This window comes from Ylistrum balloti, unplaced genomic scaffold (genome assembly GCF_031769215.1).
Source record: "Ylistrum balloti isolate Yb309-2 unplaced genomic scaffold, AGI_CSIRO_Ybal_v1 Utg370042, whole genome shotgun sequence".
Taxonomy (NCBI): domain Eukaryota; kingdom Metazoa; phylum Mollusca; class Bivalvia; order Pectinida; family Pectinidae; genus Ylistrum; species Ylistrum balloti.
This window is the reverse complement of record NW_026782099.1, coordinates 645899-663793: the sequence shown is the minus strand read 5'-3', so window position 1 is coordinate 663793 and position 17895 is coordinate 645899. Positions and strand designations below refer to the sequence as shown.

The window sequence follows — 17895 nt, the reverse complement described above, 5'->3', positions numbered from 1 at the left end:
CCACTCACAGGTAGATATGAAATAGGAGCTCGGGTTGTGTTATGTGCTCACTTGCTGAACTTAATTTCTTAAGTAGATTTCTTTACACATAAATTTCAATGTCGGACCCATATATAAATAGATATAAATTGATACTGGACTAGAAAAACTGTATTTGACTCGCATTGAAAGGGCGAAAACTCTGCACATAAGAACCATGTTCAGTACAAGACACTTCATATTGCAACTGGGATCTGTAATTTCTAATTAACGGTATATCAATTTAACAATTGCAGTTTAAGGAGCATTATATGTAGCAATTATATAAACTGAATGAGTCTGGATCCATAAACACAGGAAACTTGAATACACATCAGAAAGGAACACTATTTGTCTGACGCTTAATGATAGATGCAATAATTATAGTGTGACACTGACAGTTAACCGTTAGTGATATGTCCATGAACAATGTTTGCAATTTCTCATGATGACAAAACCGACAGACCATGACTGACCTTTGACACAATAACCTTGAGTCTGTTGAAAGTAAGTTTAATTGTGACCAATTCTGCTTGATATGTTAAAACAAAATATTTATCAATTAGGAAATCTAAAATTCAGCATTGATCTTTGAACAACCAACGTTGAGCTCTGGTTAGTTTTTAACTGGTGTGATTGAAACCAACTTGCCTTGATAATATCACAACAAAATAGCAGTTAAAAAATCTGATGGTATTTTCATTCTGTCAGATGACTTATCATTTCATTTTGATCAACTCTGCTTCATAATGCCATAGCAAAATATTTACAGCTGAAATATTTCAAATTATATCTCGACTTTGACCTGGTGACCATGACCTGTAGACTGACAAGCTCACCTATATAGTGTCCATCTTCGCTTCATGATATAAAAAGAATATATTTTCCAGTAAAACATTCAAATCGACCTTGACCTTTGACATGGTGACCTTAACCTGTTATAAGATGACTTCTCATTTGATTTCAGTTAATTATGCTTCAGTATGTCCTACATTGTAAGTAAATACACCATGTTTAAATTAACATTCAGATAAATATTTTTTCGGTATATTTCCCATTTCTACTTACAGTTTCAACCTTGAGTTTTGACCTTTGAACAGCAAATGTAATTGAGAGCTAGCACTTCATGTTAAGAAACAATGTGTAAAGTCCAAGTGTGATCATCGAAATAGAACTGAGAGTGAGGTGACTTTAACCTTTGTCCTTTGGACAAAGAAATCATTCCCACCCAGGCATTTCCTTTAAAGAAGTTTTGAGTATACCCAAAGTTTTGAGTGCAAATGGCTTAACTGAACTTGAGAAAGAATGGATGGACAAGCCAATTATAGAGCACATGCATTTTCGATGTGGGGCCTTAATCATACAAAAGAGGCCATTTAGAATCTATATCTTGCAGCCCATAATAAAATGCATCATTAGGTAATTTGAAGCTTACTGGCCAATAAGTGATAGAGAAGCAAGTAAATGTAATGATGATTAGAGTGAATGTCTTTTGTCATATTTGCCAACATCAGCATCATTTCGAATTAGTCAGGCCCTATCTGATAGCACTGATACGAAAGAGAGCTGAGTCAGGGGTCAGTTCTGTCTGTCAGCACTGGTACCAAGGGGAACTGGTCAGGGGTCAGTCCTGTCTGTCAGCACTGGTATCTAGGGGAACTGGTCAGGGGTCAGTCTTGTCTGTCAGCACTGGTACCAAGGGGAACTGGCCAAGGGTCAGTCCTCTCTGTTAGCACTGGTACCAAGGGGAACTGGTCAGGGGTAGTCGTGTCTGTCAGCACTGGTACCAAGGGGAACTGATCAGGGGTAGTCATGTCTGTCAGCACTGGTACCAAGGGGAACTGGTCAGGGATCAGTTTTGTCTGTCAGCACTGGTACCAAGGGGAACTGGTCAGGGGTAGTCGTGTCTGTCAGCACTGGTACCAAGGAGAACTGGTCAGGGGTCAGTCCTGTCTGTTACCACTTGTACCAAGGAGAACTGGTCAGGGGTCAGTCCTGTCTGTCAGCACTGATACCAAGGGGAACTTGTCAGGGGTCAGTCCTGTCTGTCAGCACTGGTACCAAGGAGAACTGGTCAGGGGTCAGTCCTGTCTGTCAGCACTGGTACCAAGGAGAACTGGTCAGGGGTCAGTCCTGTCTGTCAGCACTGGTACCAAGGGGAACTAGAACTTCATATCAAGACAGATTTTTTTTTGTTATCACAGCAAATCTAAGAGGAATTTCAATGTGCAATGTAAAGCATCAATAAGTCTTGTTGTTTTATACCATACAGGTACCTTTATTGACAGAAGAAAATACCTCTTAATATCGCATTAAATCAGTTTAATGTACAAAACAGATGTAGGACAGGTGCAAAAAACATCAATATGTACATCAACATTTATTCCATCTGAAGTTTAATAAAAAGAAAATCCATTTACACAGTAACTGACAGAAGGAGATATTATCACTGATAACATGGTATGTTATAATGTTATCAAGAAAACTTTAGTAAGTCCTTCAGTGCTTATGTACATTAATATTTCATACTTAATGTTCCATTTGACCTTCAACATAACCAGGAGTCTTTTCATCTCATATCATTGGTAAAGAATGATTTGTAAACAAAAAATTGAGCATATTTTGTTGACATTGATAGGACAATAAGGAGACAAACTACTGTATAAGTAAACATGTAACCTTTAGTGATGAGTATTCAAAGGTTAGGATACTAGTACTGGATTTCAGCCCATGTCATAGAAATGATTTTGTTAAAAAACTAAGATAACTTTAATTACACATAATGTAACTGTTAACTGGGCATAACATTAACTGCTGTCCCATGCTAAGGCTTCTAATCAAGTTTGAATTGAAAGGAATTAAACCCAAAAATTGAATTTTCCCATATAAAGTATTCCATCAATGAACAGTGGGACATATTTGAAATTTCAGTCAATTTGACCAATTTTTGAACCGCCCATCAGCCCCTGGGTGTCAGCCGTGGCCAATATGTGCATCTCATCAAACTGTCAGCATATACTAATAATTCTAACCAAGTTTGAACTATTTATGTAAGAAAATTTTTAAAAATATGTAATTTTCCTATATTAACTACGGACAGTAATTTTTAAATTTTTACCCACTCCCAAAGGGGAAATGTGAGACCAGAGGTCATGAAATTTACAATTTTGGTAAAGCACCATAAGACACTGCCATACATGAATTGTATTTGGTTCTACCATACCTGGGATTCGAAAAAAAAATTTTTGTTCAATCAATTTAGACTTGTTTTTTGCCCCGCCCCTCAGGCCACTGGGGGTTTACAGGTTTGGTGCATCTATAGCCATGGAAAGATTTTGCAAACTTTACCAAAGTTAACTGAATCAGTTCAGGAGTTTTTCAGAAGAAGTAAAAAATGTTAAAAGTTTACCATGCACAACTCTGAACAAAAGGTGATGATTACAATAGGTCACCCTGAGACTTTGTCGCAGGTGATCTAAAAAGTCAATTATTACATGATTTCATTTAACTATTATCAATTTTTCTAAAATTAATTGTGTTGGTTATTTTCTGCCATTACACACAGGAAAAAATAAGTAAACAGCCTTATAATGAAACAACACTTGATTTCATATCATTTTTCAAATATTGAAATAATACTTTTTTTTCTATTTTTTTCATCATATTTAGTACATATCATACCATACACTTCAAAGTACATTTACATACACATCACAAATTTCTAACACTTAATATTGTTTGTATTACTTGATTCCTGTGTAAACCTGTCAGATATGTTAACAGCTCAATTATCATAATGGACGGACATTGTACCATGATAGACATTTTGATTTTCAATCTTAATGTTCAATGTTCGGTAGTAAATGACATCACACTATGATGAAGATATTTCGTATTTTAATCTCTCTACAGTTCAATGTACATATAACATAATATGTAGTTAATATATAGATTCTCATCAGAGTCTCCTTCTTTTAGTCTCCAACACTACCTCCTAATAAGGTAGCACATATCCTTGTGTATGAGGAAGAAAAGCATCTCCAACAACACCTATTTCACACCATCATAACCTCTAAGAAATAGTCACTATCTAAAAGCAAGCACTATTTGATGCACATTTGATTATCTTTTGGAACTGTCTTATACATCATTTTTTAAAAAAATCATAAAAATAGAAATAATCATATTTCAGTAAATTCAAGCACTATTTAAAACAAATGGGATTCTTCATTACATGATACTTCTAATGCCCCTAAACTACCTTCCTCCATGTGACTAATATCTCTTGTTACATGTACTGGGAAGTGACAAAAGATTTCTGATTGCCTCCAATCAAAATTCAAGTAAACAGCAAATCTGATGTCCTCTTATTCTGATTGGTTAAAATTTCAATTTTTCATTAAGTTGTTGGCAACAAACATTTCAAATTGTTGATAGATAAGTTAAATAACTTTGGATCTCTGAAGATTTTCAGTATGTTTTCATTAAAGCTTGAAAGGATATTTTGTAGATAATTTTTTAGACAATAATGTGGTCAGAAGTTTTCTATTTGTTTTGTAAGAAGAGGACCAGCATCCAAGTTGTTCAAAGCTGATCACATCTGCAGTTCCTTGCTTTTTGTAATTTTTTTAACCACTCTGAATTTCTACACACAATATCAAACATTAATACTGCTACTGATTAAATGCCATTAAAATATTGTTTATATACTAAATGTAGTTTTGCCATACTTGTAACTATGACAAATAAGATGGTAATATAAGTTATATGACTAGCTCTTTGATTTAGCTCCACCATTCTTTAGGATACATAAGCATCAAGTATATGTAAAATTGACAATAAATATAACTCATAGTAAAAAAGTAACAGTAAAATGACAGATCAATGCTGCAGTAATGTGTCTATACAACACACAGACCAGATAATGTGTATCAAGCAGTATAAACAGACTTAAGCAAGTTTGGATAATAACAAACAAAACAATAATATGACATTAAAACTTGTAAATAACAACAGTAGGAATAACCTTCAATGATACATCTCTACATCACCAGCCCTTGTGTAATGATAAAGAGTAATAAAAAGTTTCCTGCCTACACACTGGGACTCAAGCTACCACACCTTCTCCAGACGTTTAATGAACGAATGTTCTACACCTTTTCCCATGTTAATTAAACATTTGAATGTGATTGTTTTTTGTACATATTTAACAATAAACTCAATCTATTTCTAAATAACATCCAACAGTAAAATCAATGTCATAATTCTACTTTTATTTATCTATTTATTTAACAGGTTTTACGTCCACTATTTCCGCCTTTTGGCCTTTCAACAGACAATCCGCAAATCTACCTACAGATGTTAACCACTTATGTACATACATAAATTGTGTTGTTGTATATTGTTTATGATATTTACAATTTCTGTGTACACAAATATCCATGACATAACAATGCAGCGTTCTGATAATAGTTCACCACAAAGCCAACACAAGAACACACCGGCTTTAAACTATTAACAAGATCATATTCTTCACTCCTTGGAATGTATAGATATGACAATGTAACATTAAACTTATCTAAGTAATACTGTAAATCTCCATAACACAGTTAAATCACATAGAAATCACTATCATATCTTAAAATTGTTTGCTTGCTGAGTCATTCTAAGGCAGGGTCTCCATAGCTGGTGGCTACGTCACAGAACAACACATGACACACCCCTCACATACCATCCAGAGCAATAAGGGTAAAGTGTGCTGCCCAATTACACAACCATGCCAGCATAGACCAGCCAGTTTCTCAGCTTCTGGAGAAACACAAACTGCGCAGGTATGGAACATCAAACCCTGGACCTGAGATCTTTACCTGAGTTACACTGGTCAACACTCTGACTAATCAAAAGATTGTGACCTTTAAAATAACAACAGCCACAACACAAATTAATCAAATAAAAAATTCATTTCGATATTTTTTTTTTACTAAGTAATTTTAAAAGCTTTTATGGGAGAGAATATTTTTTTGTTTATGCAACAATTTCAATTTTTCAATTTTCTTATCTAAAATTAACAGCTCAAATTCATTTAATTTTTAGTATTCACACACTGATACTAAACCATTGTGATTTTCTTTATTAATATTCTCAAAAGAGTGGAAAAAATTAGAAACTCTCACCTTAAACTTAAGTTAGCTTCAACAAATTTCATTATGAATGTAAATGATTTTGTATCAAATCTCTACAAAGCTCTAAAGATACGTCATCATTGTAACCTATCACTTTTCCTTATTGTTAGTCCAGAGGTTCAATGTTCCGAGACTAAGCTCCTTCCAATCTATATCTGTGTCACAGTAGTCCTTATCATAGACTGACGAGTCACCACACCCACAGGTCTTTAGAAATTTCCTACAACAGAACAACAACAGGTTAACATCAGGGTGTGTCATTAGGTTCCCACAACAGAACAACAACAAGATAACATCAGGGTGTGTCAGTAGGTTAACACAACAGAACAACAACAGGATAACATCAGGGTGTGTCAGTAGGTTAACACAACAGAACAACAACAGGATAACATCAGGGTGTGTCAGTAGGTTAACACAACAGAACAACAGGATAACATCAGGGTGTGTCAGTAGGTTAACACAACAGAATAACAACAGGATAACATCAGGGTGTGTCAGTAGGTTAACACAACAGAATAACAACAGGATAACATCAGGGTGTGTCAGTAGGTTAACACAACAGAATAACAACAGGATAACATCAGGGTGTGTCAGTAGGTTAACACAACAGAATAACAACAGGATAACATCAGGGTGTGTCAGTAGGTTAACACAACAGAATAACAACAGGATAACATCAGGGTGTGTCAGTAGGTTAACACAACAGAATAACAACAGGAAAACAGGACAAGATATACATAATGAAAACTGGCCTGATATTAACCTTACACATACATTATTATAAAGACACACAATATTTACCTGACAACGTGAGGAAATTCTGGAGCCTGACTGATGTTGATATGGCCACACTTGTTCAGAGCATAAAACTGAATAGGTCCAGCATCTTCAGGTCGACTCTTCACAGCTGCTTCATATAACTGTCAATGTACAATTCAACACAGATATCAATAGAATCCTGTTCCAATCTGCACTGACAGTTTGACTAAATAAAATGCTGACAAATCATCAAGCCTACGATTTATATTTTTATTCAAAATTTAACAAGGTTTTCAACAAATGAAGGTTAACACAAAGTCCTACTGTTATTCATTTAAGTGGGTAAACATGATTTGATTTTCATGGTGTAAATCTTAATCTTTATTTCACTTAGTTAGTAGGTACAATATATTCTGAGTGTTGAAATATTTTCTTCCACCAAGTAGATAGGTAGTAAAAGTGCCTATACAAAATGAGTATTTCTATCTCCTTCATTGTGATATTAAGAACAAAGGTCCCAGTGAAGGAAACAAAACAGCACACTACAAAGCTATATAATGTAAGTACCTTCCTTCCTAGGTCAATAGGTACATCATTGTCATCTTTGGAGTGTACAATCATGATGGGTACCGTAACATGTGCTATACTGTAACAAAGATGGGTACTTAGTATTATAATAAATACTGTTACACAACTGTTATACTGTAACAAAGATCGGTACATAGTATTATAATAAATACTGTTACACACAGGTGCTATACTGTAACAAAGATAGGTACATAGTATTATAATAAATACTGTTACACAACTGTTATACTGTAACAAAGATAGGTACATGGTATTATAATAAATACTGTTACACACAGGTGCTATACTGTAACAAAGATAGGTAATTAGTATTATAATAAATACTGTTACACAACTGTTATACTGTAACAAAGATAGGTACATAGTATTATAATAAATACTGTTACACATGTGTGCTATATTGTTACAAAGATAGGTACTATATACTTTGAATGTTAAAGAGCACTGAAGGGAGGATGGGGTATACAAATACATGTAACCACTCATAAAAATCTTAAAGCAAGTAATGCTGGGGACAACCAAAGCTCAAGCAAGAGGCTCAGAAGGTCAGCTACTTCATTCCCATCTAAGTTTTTATTTAAGTTACATTTGGTCAAAATTTAAAAAATGAACTTTGAAGAAAAAGTTTAAAATAATTTGAACAATATGAATATGGCCCTACAGCTCCCATAAAGATCTGCAACTTTTAGGAAAAGTTCAGCTCTCTGACTTTTTTGGGGCCTATCTACAGCCCTGTGACAAAGCCAGGTGACCTAATTAATTCTTTCAATCATTTTGATTTTCTGTCTTCTATGTTAATGATTACGTAATACTGAAATACAGACCTAGCATTGTTGTCAGCACTTACTGTTTATCACTTTCAAAGTTGATGTTGACTTGAGCAGCAGTGTCCAGGAAGGCTCTCTCAAACCAAGGCAAGAACCTAAATGGCTGAAACAGAGACAAAACTAATATATTTTTTTGTAACTTCACACTTAAAAATCTAACAAGGATAAGGAATATAAGATATAGCCAGCACAGTGAAACAATAAATTTTGCATCTGTGTTGAAAATAAGACAAGACAATAAAAAAGATTACAGTATTGTAATATATTTGGTATCACTATAACCAAACTTAACTAATTCTACATGAAATGAGTTTGATGCTGATATAACAAAATGTTGGTATTCCCCATAACATCTACCTAATGATATTACATGTACCAGTATACAAAGTCAAACTTCAAATCCTTACCACACACACGTTTGTTTATTCTTAGCCAATGTCCTCATAGAAAAACATAACAAAATAACAAGTTAATCTGATTGTAGTGCAATCAAGAGTATCATGCATTAATTGACTAATTGGATAATAGCATTCAAATAAAATTACCATATAAATCAATTTCTTGCACTATTTAACTTTGACTTTGTCTTCCTTTAACACTAGATATGTGACCACCAAGGCAAATCTGTAGAGAACTATATAGTATGGACCTAAGTTTAAATGAACACATAAAGAAACTTGAAATCTATGAAAACTATGAAATCTTTTCCAACATTAAGTGAAGGTTTGACTATGTGTGAAATTTTGTGGTGATATAAAGCATAATTGTGAAGATCCACAGATTTATGTTCCCGCTGTCCTAAAACACTGGTGGCATCAGTCATGTCAGACACATAAACAAAATGTTCCAGTTATCTTAAAATACTGGTGGTTCTGGTTACATTATAGACCCACAGGCATAAGTTTCTACCAATACCCAAACACTGGTGGCTTCAGTCACCTAGCAACAGACTGACATAAGTGTCCACCATCCCCAAACACTGGTGGCTTCAGTCACCTAGCAACAGACTGACATAAGTGTCCACCATCCCCAAACACTGGTGGCTTCAGTCACCTAGCAACAGATTGACATAAATTTCCACCATCCCCAAACACTCGTGACTCTGGTCATGGCTGACACAAAGACATAAGTGTCCACCATCCCCAAACACTAGTGACTCTGGTCATGGCTGACACAAAGACACAAGTGTCCACCATCCCCAAACACTGGTGGCTTCAGTCACCTAGCAACAGATTGACATAAATTTCCACCATCCCCAAACACTGGTGGCTTCAGTCACCTAGCAACAGATTGACATAAATTTCCACCATCCCCAAACACAAGTGGCCATGGTCATGGCAGAAACAAAAACATAAGTTTCCACCATACCCATACACTTGTCACTCCTGTCATGGTGACAATTTTGCTGGAGATGATTCTCCCTAGACAGGTTTAGTCTGTACTCACCAGTGACAGAGGGTGTTGACTAGCTGCCTCTCGAAGATTGTTGAATGGCGATTCAAGGACAAGACCAGCTAATTTTTGATCTATGAAGGAAGAATTCAATTTAGAAGCAGTGTGCCATCTGAGTAATTTTTCATGTTGAATCATAATGCCTCAAGTAATTGTACCCTCTTCTCAATTCTTTATATAATACAGGGTCAGGTGTATTCTAAATAAACAAACGACCATGTTAAGAGCACTGTGCCATTAACAATGTGCCATCAATGAAGACCTGGTTTTAAAAGTTCAGGATTATAAAAGTTCAGGATGGCATAAACACAGACTCACAACTACAGTTGTTTTTACGCTAGATAATTTGATGGCCACAGATAGTGAAAAGCCCAGATGAGGCTTAAGTATAAAATTGACTTTCTTCTTCCCTATTGATTCTATTAGTTACAAGTAAACATATCCAAAAAGCATTGCAGTTTAATAGAGGCCACAGGATCTGATAAAGGGGGATAACTGTAGTCAATATTACAAAGAAAAGAGTTTTACTTACTTGTATTACACAACTGTCTCACCAACAAAGTAGCCACTCTGTAAAATATGTCATATATCTAAATTAACAAATCCCTGCTGAATAGGAGAAATGTAATATAGATGTTTGTTATGTATTACCAAATTCATGAGGAGTAATCCAAACTTTTAAAAAACATTTCATAGGAGTGACTTCAAATTTCATCTACACAATCTCTTGAGAGTGACCCAATATTTTACCCACACAAAGTTCCAAGTGAGAGGGCACAGATTTTACCTCCACAGTTCCATGTCTTCCTTTACCTACTCTGTCCCTCATGATTGGCCCCAGATGTGTCAGTACCTACTCTGTCCCTCATGATTGGCCCCAGATGTTCAAGTACCTACTCTGTCCCTAGCAAAATAGTCCCAGATGTTCCAATACCTACCTGTCTGTAGAAAATAACCTAAGATGTTGCAGTATCTACCTGTCTGTAGTGAATAACCTATTATGTTTCAGTACCTACTCTGTCCCTAGCGAATCACCCAAGATGTTTCATTATCTACCCCCTCCTTAGTGAACGGCCTCAGATATTCCAGTACCTACCCTGTCCCTAGTGAGTGGCCCCAGATATTCCAGTACCCACCCTGTCCCTAGTGAATGGCCCCAGATATTCCAGTACCTACCCCGTCCCTAGTGAATGGCTCCAGATATTCCAGAACCTACCTTGTCCCTCGTGAATGGCCCAACATATTCCAGTACCTACCCCGTCCCTAGTGAATGGCCCCACATATTCCAGTACCTACCCTGTCCCTAGTGAATGGCTCCAGATATTCCAGTACCTTCTCTGTCACGAGTGAATGGCCCCACATATTCCAGTACCTACCCTGTCCCTAGTGAATGGCCCCAGATATTCCAGTACCTACCCTATCCCTAGTGAATGGCCCCAGATATTCCAGAACCTACCCTGTCCCTAGTGAATGGCCCCAGATATTCCAGTACCTACCCTGTCCCTAGTGAATGGCCCCAGATATTCCAGTACCTACCCTGTCCCTAGTGAATGGCCCCAGATATTCTAGTACCTACCCTGTCCCTAGTGAATGACCCCAGATATTCCAGAACCTACCCTGTCCCTAGTGAATGGCCCCAGATATTCCAGAACCTACCCTGTCCCTAGTGAATGGCCCCAGATATTCCAGTACCTACCCTGTCCCTAGTGAATGGCCCCAGATATTCCAGAACCTACCCTGTCCCTAGTGAATGGCCCCAAATATTCCAGTACCCACCCTGTCCCTAGTGAGTGGCCCCAGATATTCCAGTACCTACCCTGTCCCTAGTGAATGGCCCCACATATTCCAGTACCTACCCTGTCCCTAGTGAATGGCCCCAGATATTCCAGTAGCTTCTCTGTCCCAAGTGAATGGCCCCAGATATTCCAGTACCTACCCTGTCCCTAGTGAACGGCCCCAGATATTCCAGTACCTACCCTGTCCTTAGTGAATGGCCCGAGATATTCCAGTACCTACCCTGTCCCCAGTGAATGGCCCCATATGATAATTGGAGAATCACCACAGCATGATTGGACCCATTTGTACATAGAGAGTGCATCCTCTACCACACCCTCTTCAGTTGGAATCCCTGAGGAGTCTGCAAATCCTACAACAGAGGTTTACATGTATTCTTACTTTGGTAAATTAACTTAACTAGATAACATATATCAATATTGTGGAAAAATTGTATACATGTACATGGTTGACATCTGTCTCCGAAATTCATTCATATTAGCTGACAGACATAGTGACACGTTCACACCAGCTGAAACCACATAGTAACAAATTCACACCAGTTGACAGACAGAGTAACAAATTCACACCAGCTGACATACATAGTGAAATATTCACACGAGCTGACAGACATAGTAACACATTCACACCATCTGACAGACATAGTAACAAGTAACACAATCACACCAGCTAACAGACATAGTAACACATTCACACCAGCTGACAGACATAGTAACACATTCACACCAGCTGACAGACATAGTAACAAGTAACACAATCACACCAGCTGACAGAAACAGTAACACGTTCACACCAGCTGACAGACATAGTAACGCATTCACACCAGCTGACAGACATAGTAACACATTCACATCACCTGACAGACAGAGTGAAATATTCACAACAACTGACAAACACTGTAACACATCCACACCAGCTGACAGACACTGTAACACATCCACACCAGCTGACAGACACTGTAAAACATCCACACCAGCTGACAGACACTGTAACACATCCACACCAGCTGACAGACACTGTAAAACATCCACACCAGCTGACAGACACTGTAAAACATCCACACCAGCTGACAGACACTGTAACACATCCACACCAGCTGACAGACACTGTAAAACATCCACACCAGCTGACAGACACTGTAACACATCCACACCAGCTGACAGACACTGTAACACATCCACACCAGCTGACAGACACTGTAACACATCCACACCAGCTGACAGACACTGTAAAACATCCACACCAGCTGACAGATAAAAACATTTACCTCTGTAATCTATAGAGAAGACATGATTGTCCATGGAAGAAAGGCGCTTTAACATGTTTACTCTAGGTGTGTGAGCTCTGAAAAATCAATCACATTTAATACATGATTTAATAGTAATTGCTACTAATGGCCAGGATGAAAACTTTCATGTTAGGTACATTAGACTGATTAGAACATGGGTAATCATTGATGGATTTGAGGCTATCAGGATGAGGTTGCCAAAATTAGACACTTCTGTTCTGTTAGCCAAAATGAACAAGAAGTCCAAGGGGCCTGCATTGCTCATGTGGCTAATTTATCTATTTAGTTATTTAATAATTTAAAACAAACAATTTCTGATAAAATTTCCTGATTGGTTCCCACCCTTGTGGTCAAACAGAGGTCTGATTCACTATTCATGAAAAATTCTTCAGACCAAACTTGGACAATATCCTTGTATGGAAGAAGGACTTTTAAGACTTAAATTTCCCATATTGGACCCATCCATCCCGCCCTAGGGAGCTAGGATACACCATTTATACAGAACTTAGTCCCCTTCACCCAGAAGTACTTCACACCAAATTTGGGCAATATCAATTTATTCATATAGGAGGAGTAAGATTTTAAAGCACATGCAAAATTTCCCCTTTTGAGCACTGCCCCTACGGCCCCTAGGAACTGAGAACCAACCCTAACCTCGCCCCTCCCAACCAGGAGGCCAGAATCTACTGTTTATACACAATTGATTTCACTTCACCCAAGAATATTTCAGACTAAATTTGGGAATTATCCATTCATTCCTACAATAGGAGTAAGATTTTTTTTTTAAATTGCTCTATTACCCCTTTGGGCCAGGTGAGCTAAAAATGAGATGCAAAATCATATCATATGCTTTATTAATCATTTTCTGTTGAGAAAAAGTAGCAAATAAAAGTTTCATGATTGCCACCATAGTAATCATTTTAAATGTAGTATGGTGGGCATCTTCAATAGAGATTATCCTGACCACCAAAAAGGTTCAGAATTAGATTTTCAGATAGAAATTGCATGATAATACCACTACAAAAGCTTCAGAATTAGATTGTAAGAGATTTTCATGTCAACATCATCACAGGAGGTTCAGAATTAGATCATCAGATACAAATTGCCATGACAACACCATCGCAAGAGGTTCCGAATGTGATTGTCAGATAGAGTTTGTCCTGGCAACACCATCATAGGATGTTCAGAATTAGAATGTCAGATAGAAATTGTACTGGCAACACCATTGTAAGAAGTTCAGGAGAAGAGAAGTAGCTATAGATTGGAAGATAGAAATTGTGAGGGCAACACTATCAAATGATGTTTCAGAACTAGATTGTCAGATAGAGATTGTCAGGATAAGGCTACCACACGAGGTCCAGAGCAAGACTGTCAGAAGCTGAGACATAGCGTTGAAACCTACCTGGTGGCTGCAGTTCCATGAAGATATATAAATATTGGTTTTCCATCCTTTAATGAATGGACATAATCTTCTTCTTGCTCTGGCTCCGGGACACTCTCTGGCAGGATATGCCTAAATTACCAGCAAACATACATACATGATAAACTGATAGATTCATAATTCTTTTATCAAAGCAAGATCTACATATTCTCAACATGACACCATTGTGCTGGGTGTTTGTTACGATCAATTGTCTATTTCATGAATAGATTTTGTTTAACAATATTTTCTATCATACGGTTTTACAGAAGTGCATTGTTTACATATTATTTCATTTTTTTATTTACACCATTGTCCAAGCATATTTTGTCTCATGACTCCAGATCAATTGTTTATTTACATATATATATATACTTAATTATAATGCTAATTTACATATATACACATATTCAATTAAATTAAATAATATACATGATGTATCTGTGATGTATTACTGAGCAGGGCTGTGATGATTTCTACATCTTCCATGCATAGATTCTTTATGTATGTTTTCAATTAGAGTAAATGTCTAATTGTAGGTTTTATTCTTTCCAGTTGTAAGGTTGTTGTTTTGTTACAACCTGTTCATATAATTTGGAACCAGACTTGAATCATTATATATATAGATATATAAATTAGCCTTTAATTTTAGCAGGTATAATTTATTCCAAAAAATGGTTAGAGATTTACACAGTTAGAAACTTATGACAGTCACAGTCAGCACAATAAAGTCAAATAATAATAAATAGGGTGACCAGTGGACTCTTGTTAAAAAAGAAGGCCTAAGTACACATGTAGCCATCACAAATGGTGATCATCTCTATGATTGTGAGTTGTCTATTAGGTAAGTAAGCTATTGTTCATCAAACATACATACCATACACCAATCTTCACATCTTTCGCCACAGACAGATGGAAACACCTGCCACTTTTTAAATTTTTGTAACCAAGGTTTTTTGGTTTGGTGTAATCCACAAATGGCGCTTTTACTGTAACAATGAAAAAGGAATGCAATTAGATACTATTAAGAATAAGCTTTATCACTGTTAGAACAAATAATTGAATAACGATATGGTACTCACCATAGTGAAGGAACACTATGCTGGTCTGGAGCCATGGGTTAAGTATCACAACAACAGGCAACAGAATGTAGATCCCAAAGAAAAATGTTACTGGCACTGCAAATATGTACCTGAAATTTTTTTTCAAAACATCTTTATGTATTGAATTTGCACACTCATAACATCAAACACAAATAAAAGAACTGTGCTAATTGTGTGGTTTTTTTATGAAAAAAAAACCCAACAAATTTCTGGCAATTCTACTATTTCACAAATGGTGATATACACATATACAAATAACTATCAATTCTATAAAGTAACAGCATAAATAACCCAAATAGGTGCCTAATGTACACCTACATGTGTACTGGAACACATACAGTTATAAACAGCACAGGTACTAATGTACACCTACATGTGTACTGGAACACATACAGTAATAAACAGCACAGGTACTAATGTACACCTACATGTGTACTGGAACACATACAGTAATAAACAGCACAGGTACTAATGTACACCTACATGTGTACTGGAACACATACAGTTATAAACAGCACAGGTACTAATGTACACCTACATGTGTACTAGAACACATACAGTACTGGAACACATAAACAGCACAGGTACTAATGTACACCTACATGTGTACTGGAACACATACAGTTATAAACAGCACAGGTACTAATGTACACCTACATGTGTACTGGAACACATACAGTTATAAACAGCACAGGTACTAATGTACACCTACATGTGTACTGGAACATATACAGTAATAAACAGCACAGGTACTAATGTACACCTACATGCATACCAGAACACATACAGTAATAAACAGCACAGGTACTAATGTACACCTACATGTGTACTGGGAACAGGTACTAATGTACACCTACATGTGTATAACACAGCACAGCACAGGTACTAATGTACACCTACATGTGTACTGGAACACATACAGTTATAAACAGCACAGGTACTAATGTACACCTACATGTGTACTGGAACACATACAGTAATAAACAGCACAGGTACTAATGTACACCTACATGTGTACTGGAACACATACAGTTATAAACAGCACAGGTACTAATGTACACCTACATGTGTACTGGAACACATACAGTTATAAACAGCACAGGTACTAATGTACACCTACATGTGTACTGGAACACATACAGTTATAAACAGCACAGGTACTAATGTACACCTACGTGTGTACTGGAACACATACAGTTATAAACAGCACAGGTACTAATGTACACCTACATGTGTACTGGAACACATACAGTTATAAACAGCACAGGTACTAATGTACACCTACATGTGTACTGGAACACATACAGTTATAAACAGCACAGGTACTAATGTACACCTACATGTGTACTGGAACACATACAGTTATAAACAGCACAGGTACTAATGTACACCTACATGTGTACTGGAACACATACAGTTATAAACAGCACAGGTACTAATGTACACCTACATGTGTACTGGAACACATACAGTTATAAACAGTGATTGAGGATAGTACTGGAAGTGTATCAACCAACTTTTTCTGCAGTACTACGATCCAATGTCTGCTAAGGTCAAAAACAGTGCCAAGATGCCAAATCAATCATTGACCAAAGAATACAAATGATGGTAACTGTACTTTAGTCAATTCAGCTACAATTTGTTTAACATTTGGTCATAGAAGTGCGAGAAGCTGTGGCTCCCTTCGTCCCTCAGACCTCCTGAGGTGTCAGTATGCACAAATTAATGAGAAAATCAATGGTAATACTCCATGGTACAGTTTCCCTGGGTATCCAGAGTGTACTGCAGTGTTCTGATAATCAGAAATGGAACCCTGCTGTGTCCCTACAGTGCCCTACGTACATCTATGAGCAGGAGCCCCCATTCTGACCATTTTAACTTGGGTTATTTTTAAAACGATGCTGTTTTACATCGATACGGACCCTATACAATGTCTAGCCTTTGGGATTAATATTCAATCAATACTTTGAAGAACATTCGTAAAATTAACTTTGTGCATTTAAGGAATGATGAGAGTTTTGATGAAAATCCCTTCTTAATGTCAATTTTCTTAACTAATTTTTAAAAAAATTCTCATATTGAGTCTAAGGAACGTTCCAGAAACAAGCGCGTACTGAGGGTCGCAATTAATATGTTGGCTTTCAGAAGCAACATGATATGTGTTATATGAAAGATTCAAAGAAAATATATATGATCATAATCCAGACTTGTATCTTGCAAAGACAGCAAAATCATCCAGTCTTACCATAAGTAGTCCATGTTTGCTGCCTCACTTCCTCGCGGATTTTTAGTGGGTGCGTTCGTGTACGGTTGATAATACTATTTTGCATGATGAATGTAGTTGTGGAACAAAAAGAAAATTTGCGAAACAATCTATGAAGATTTAACCTACTTTAATAAATCAAATTTTTGTATTTAACAGCAATATTCAGCGTTTCTCTTTCAATTTGGTTTCTTGCAACAA

General features: G+C 36.7%; 1 protein-coding gene across 1 annotated transcript; it reads right to left on the bottom strand.

The window, feature by feature from the left end:
- Window positions 1–6095: 6095 nt before the first annotated feature.
- Window positions 6096–17699, bottom strand: LOC132549164 (lysophosphatidylserine lipase ABHD12-like). Its single transcript, XM_060213085.1, has 12 exons — window positions 17677–17699; window positions 15411–15520; window positions 15206–15317; window positions 14311–14421; window positions 12888–12964; window positions 11843–11972; window positions 10359–10396; window positions 9821–9900; window positions 8395–8477; window positions 7527–7605; window positions 7002–7120; window positions 6096–6420 (listed from the first exon to the last, which is right to left on the bottom strand). Exons 1-12 carry the CDS (start codon window positions 17688–17690, stop codon window positions 6291–6293), a joined length of 1083 nt encoding a protein of 360 aa, XP_060069068.1. The 5' UTR covers window positions 17691–17699; the 3' UTR covers window positions 6096–6290.
- Window positions 17700–17895: the final 196 nt, after the last annotated feature.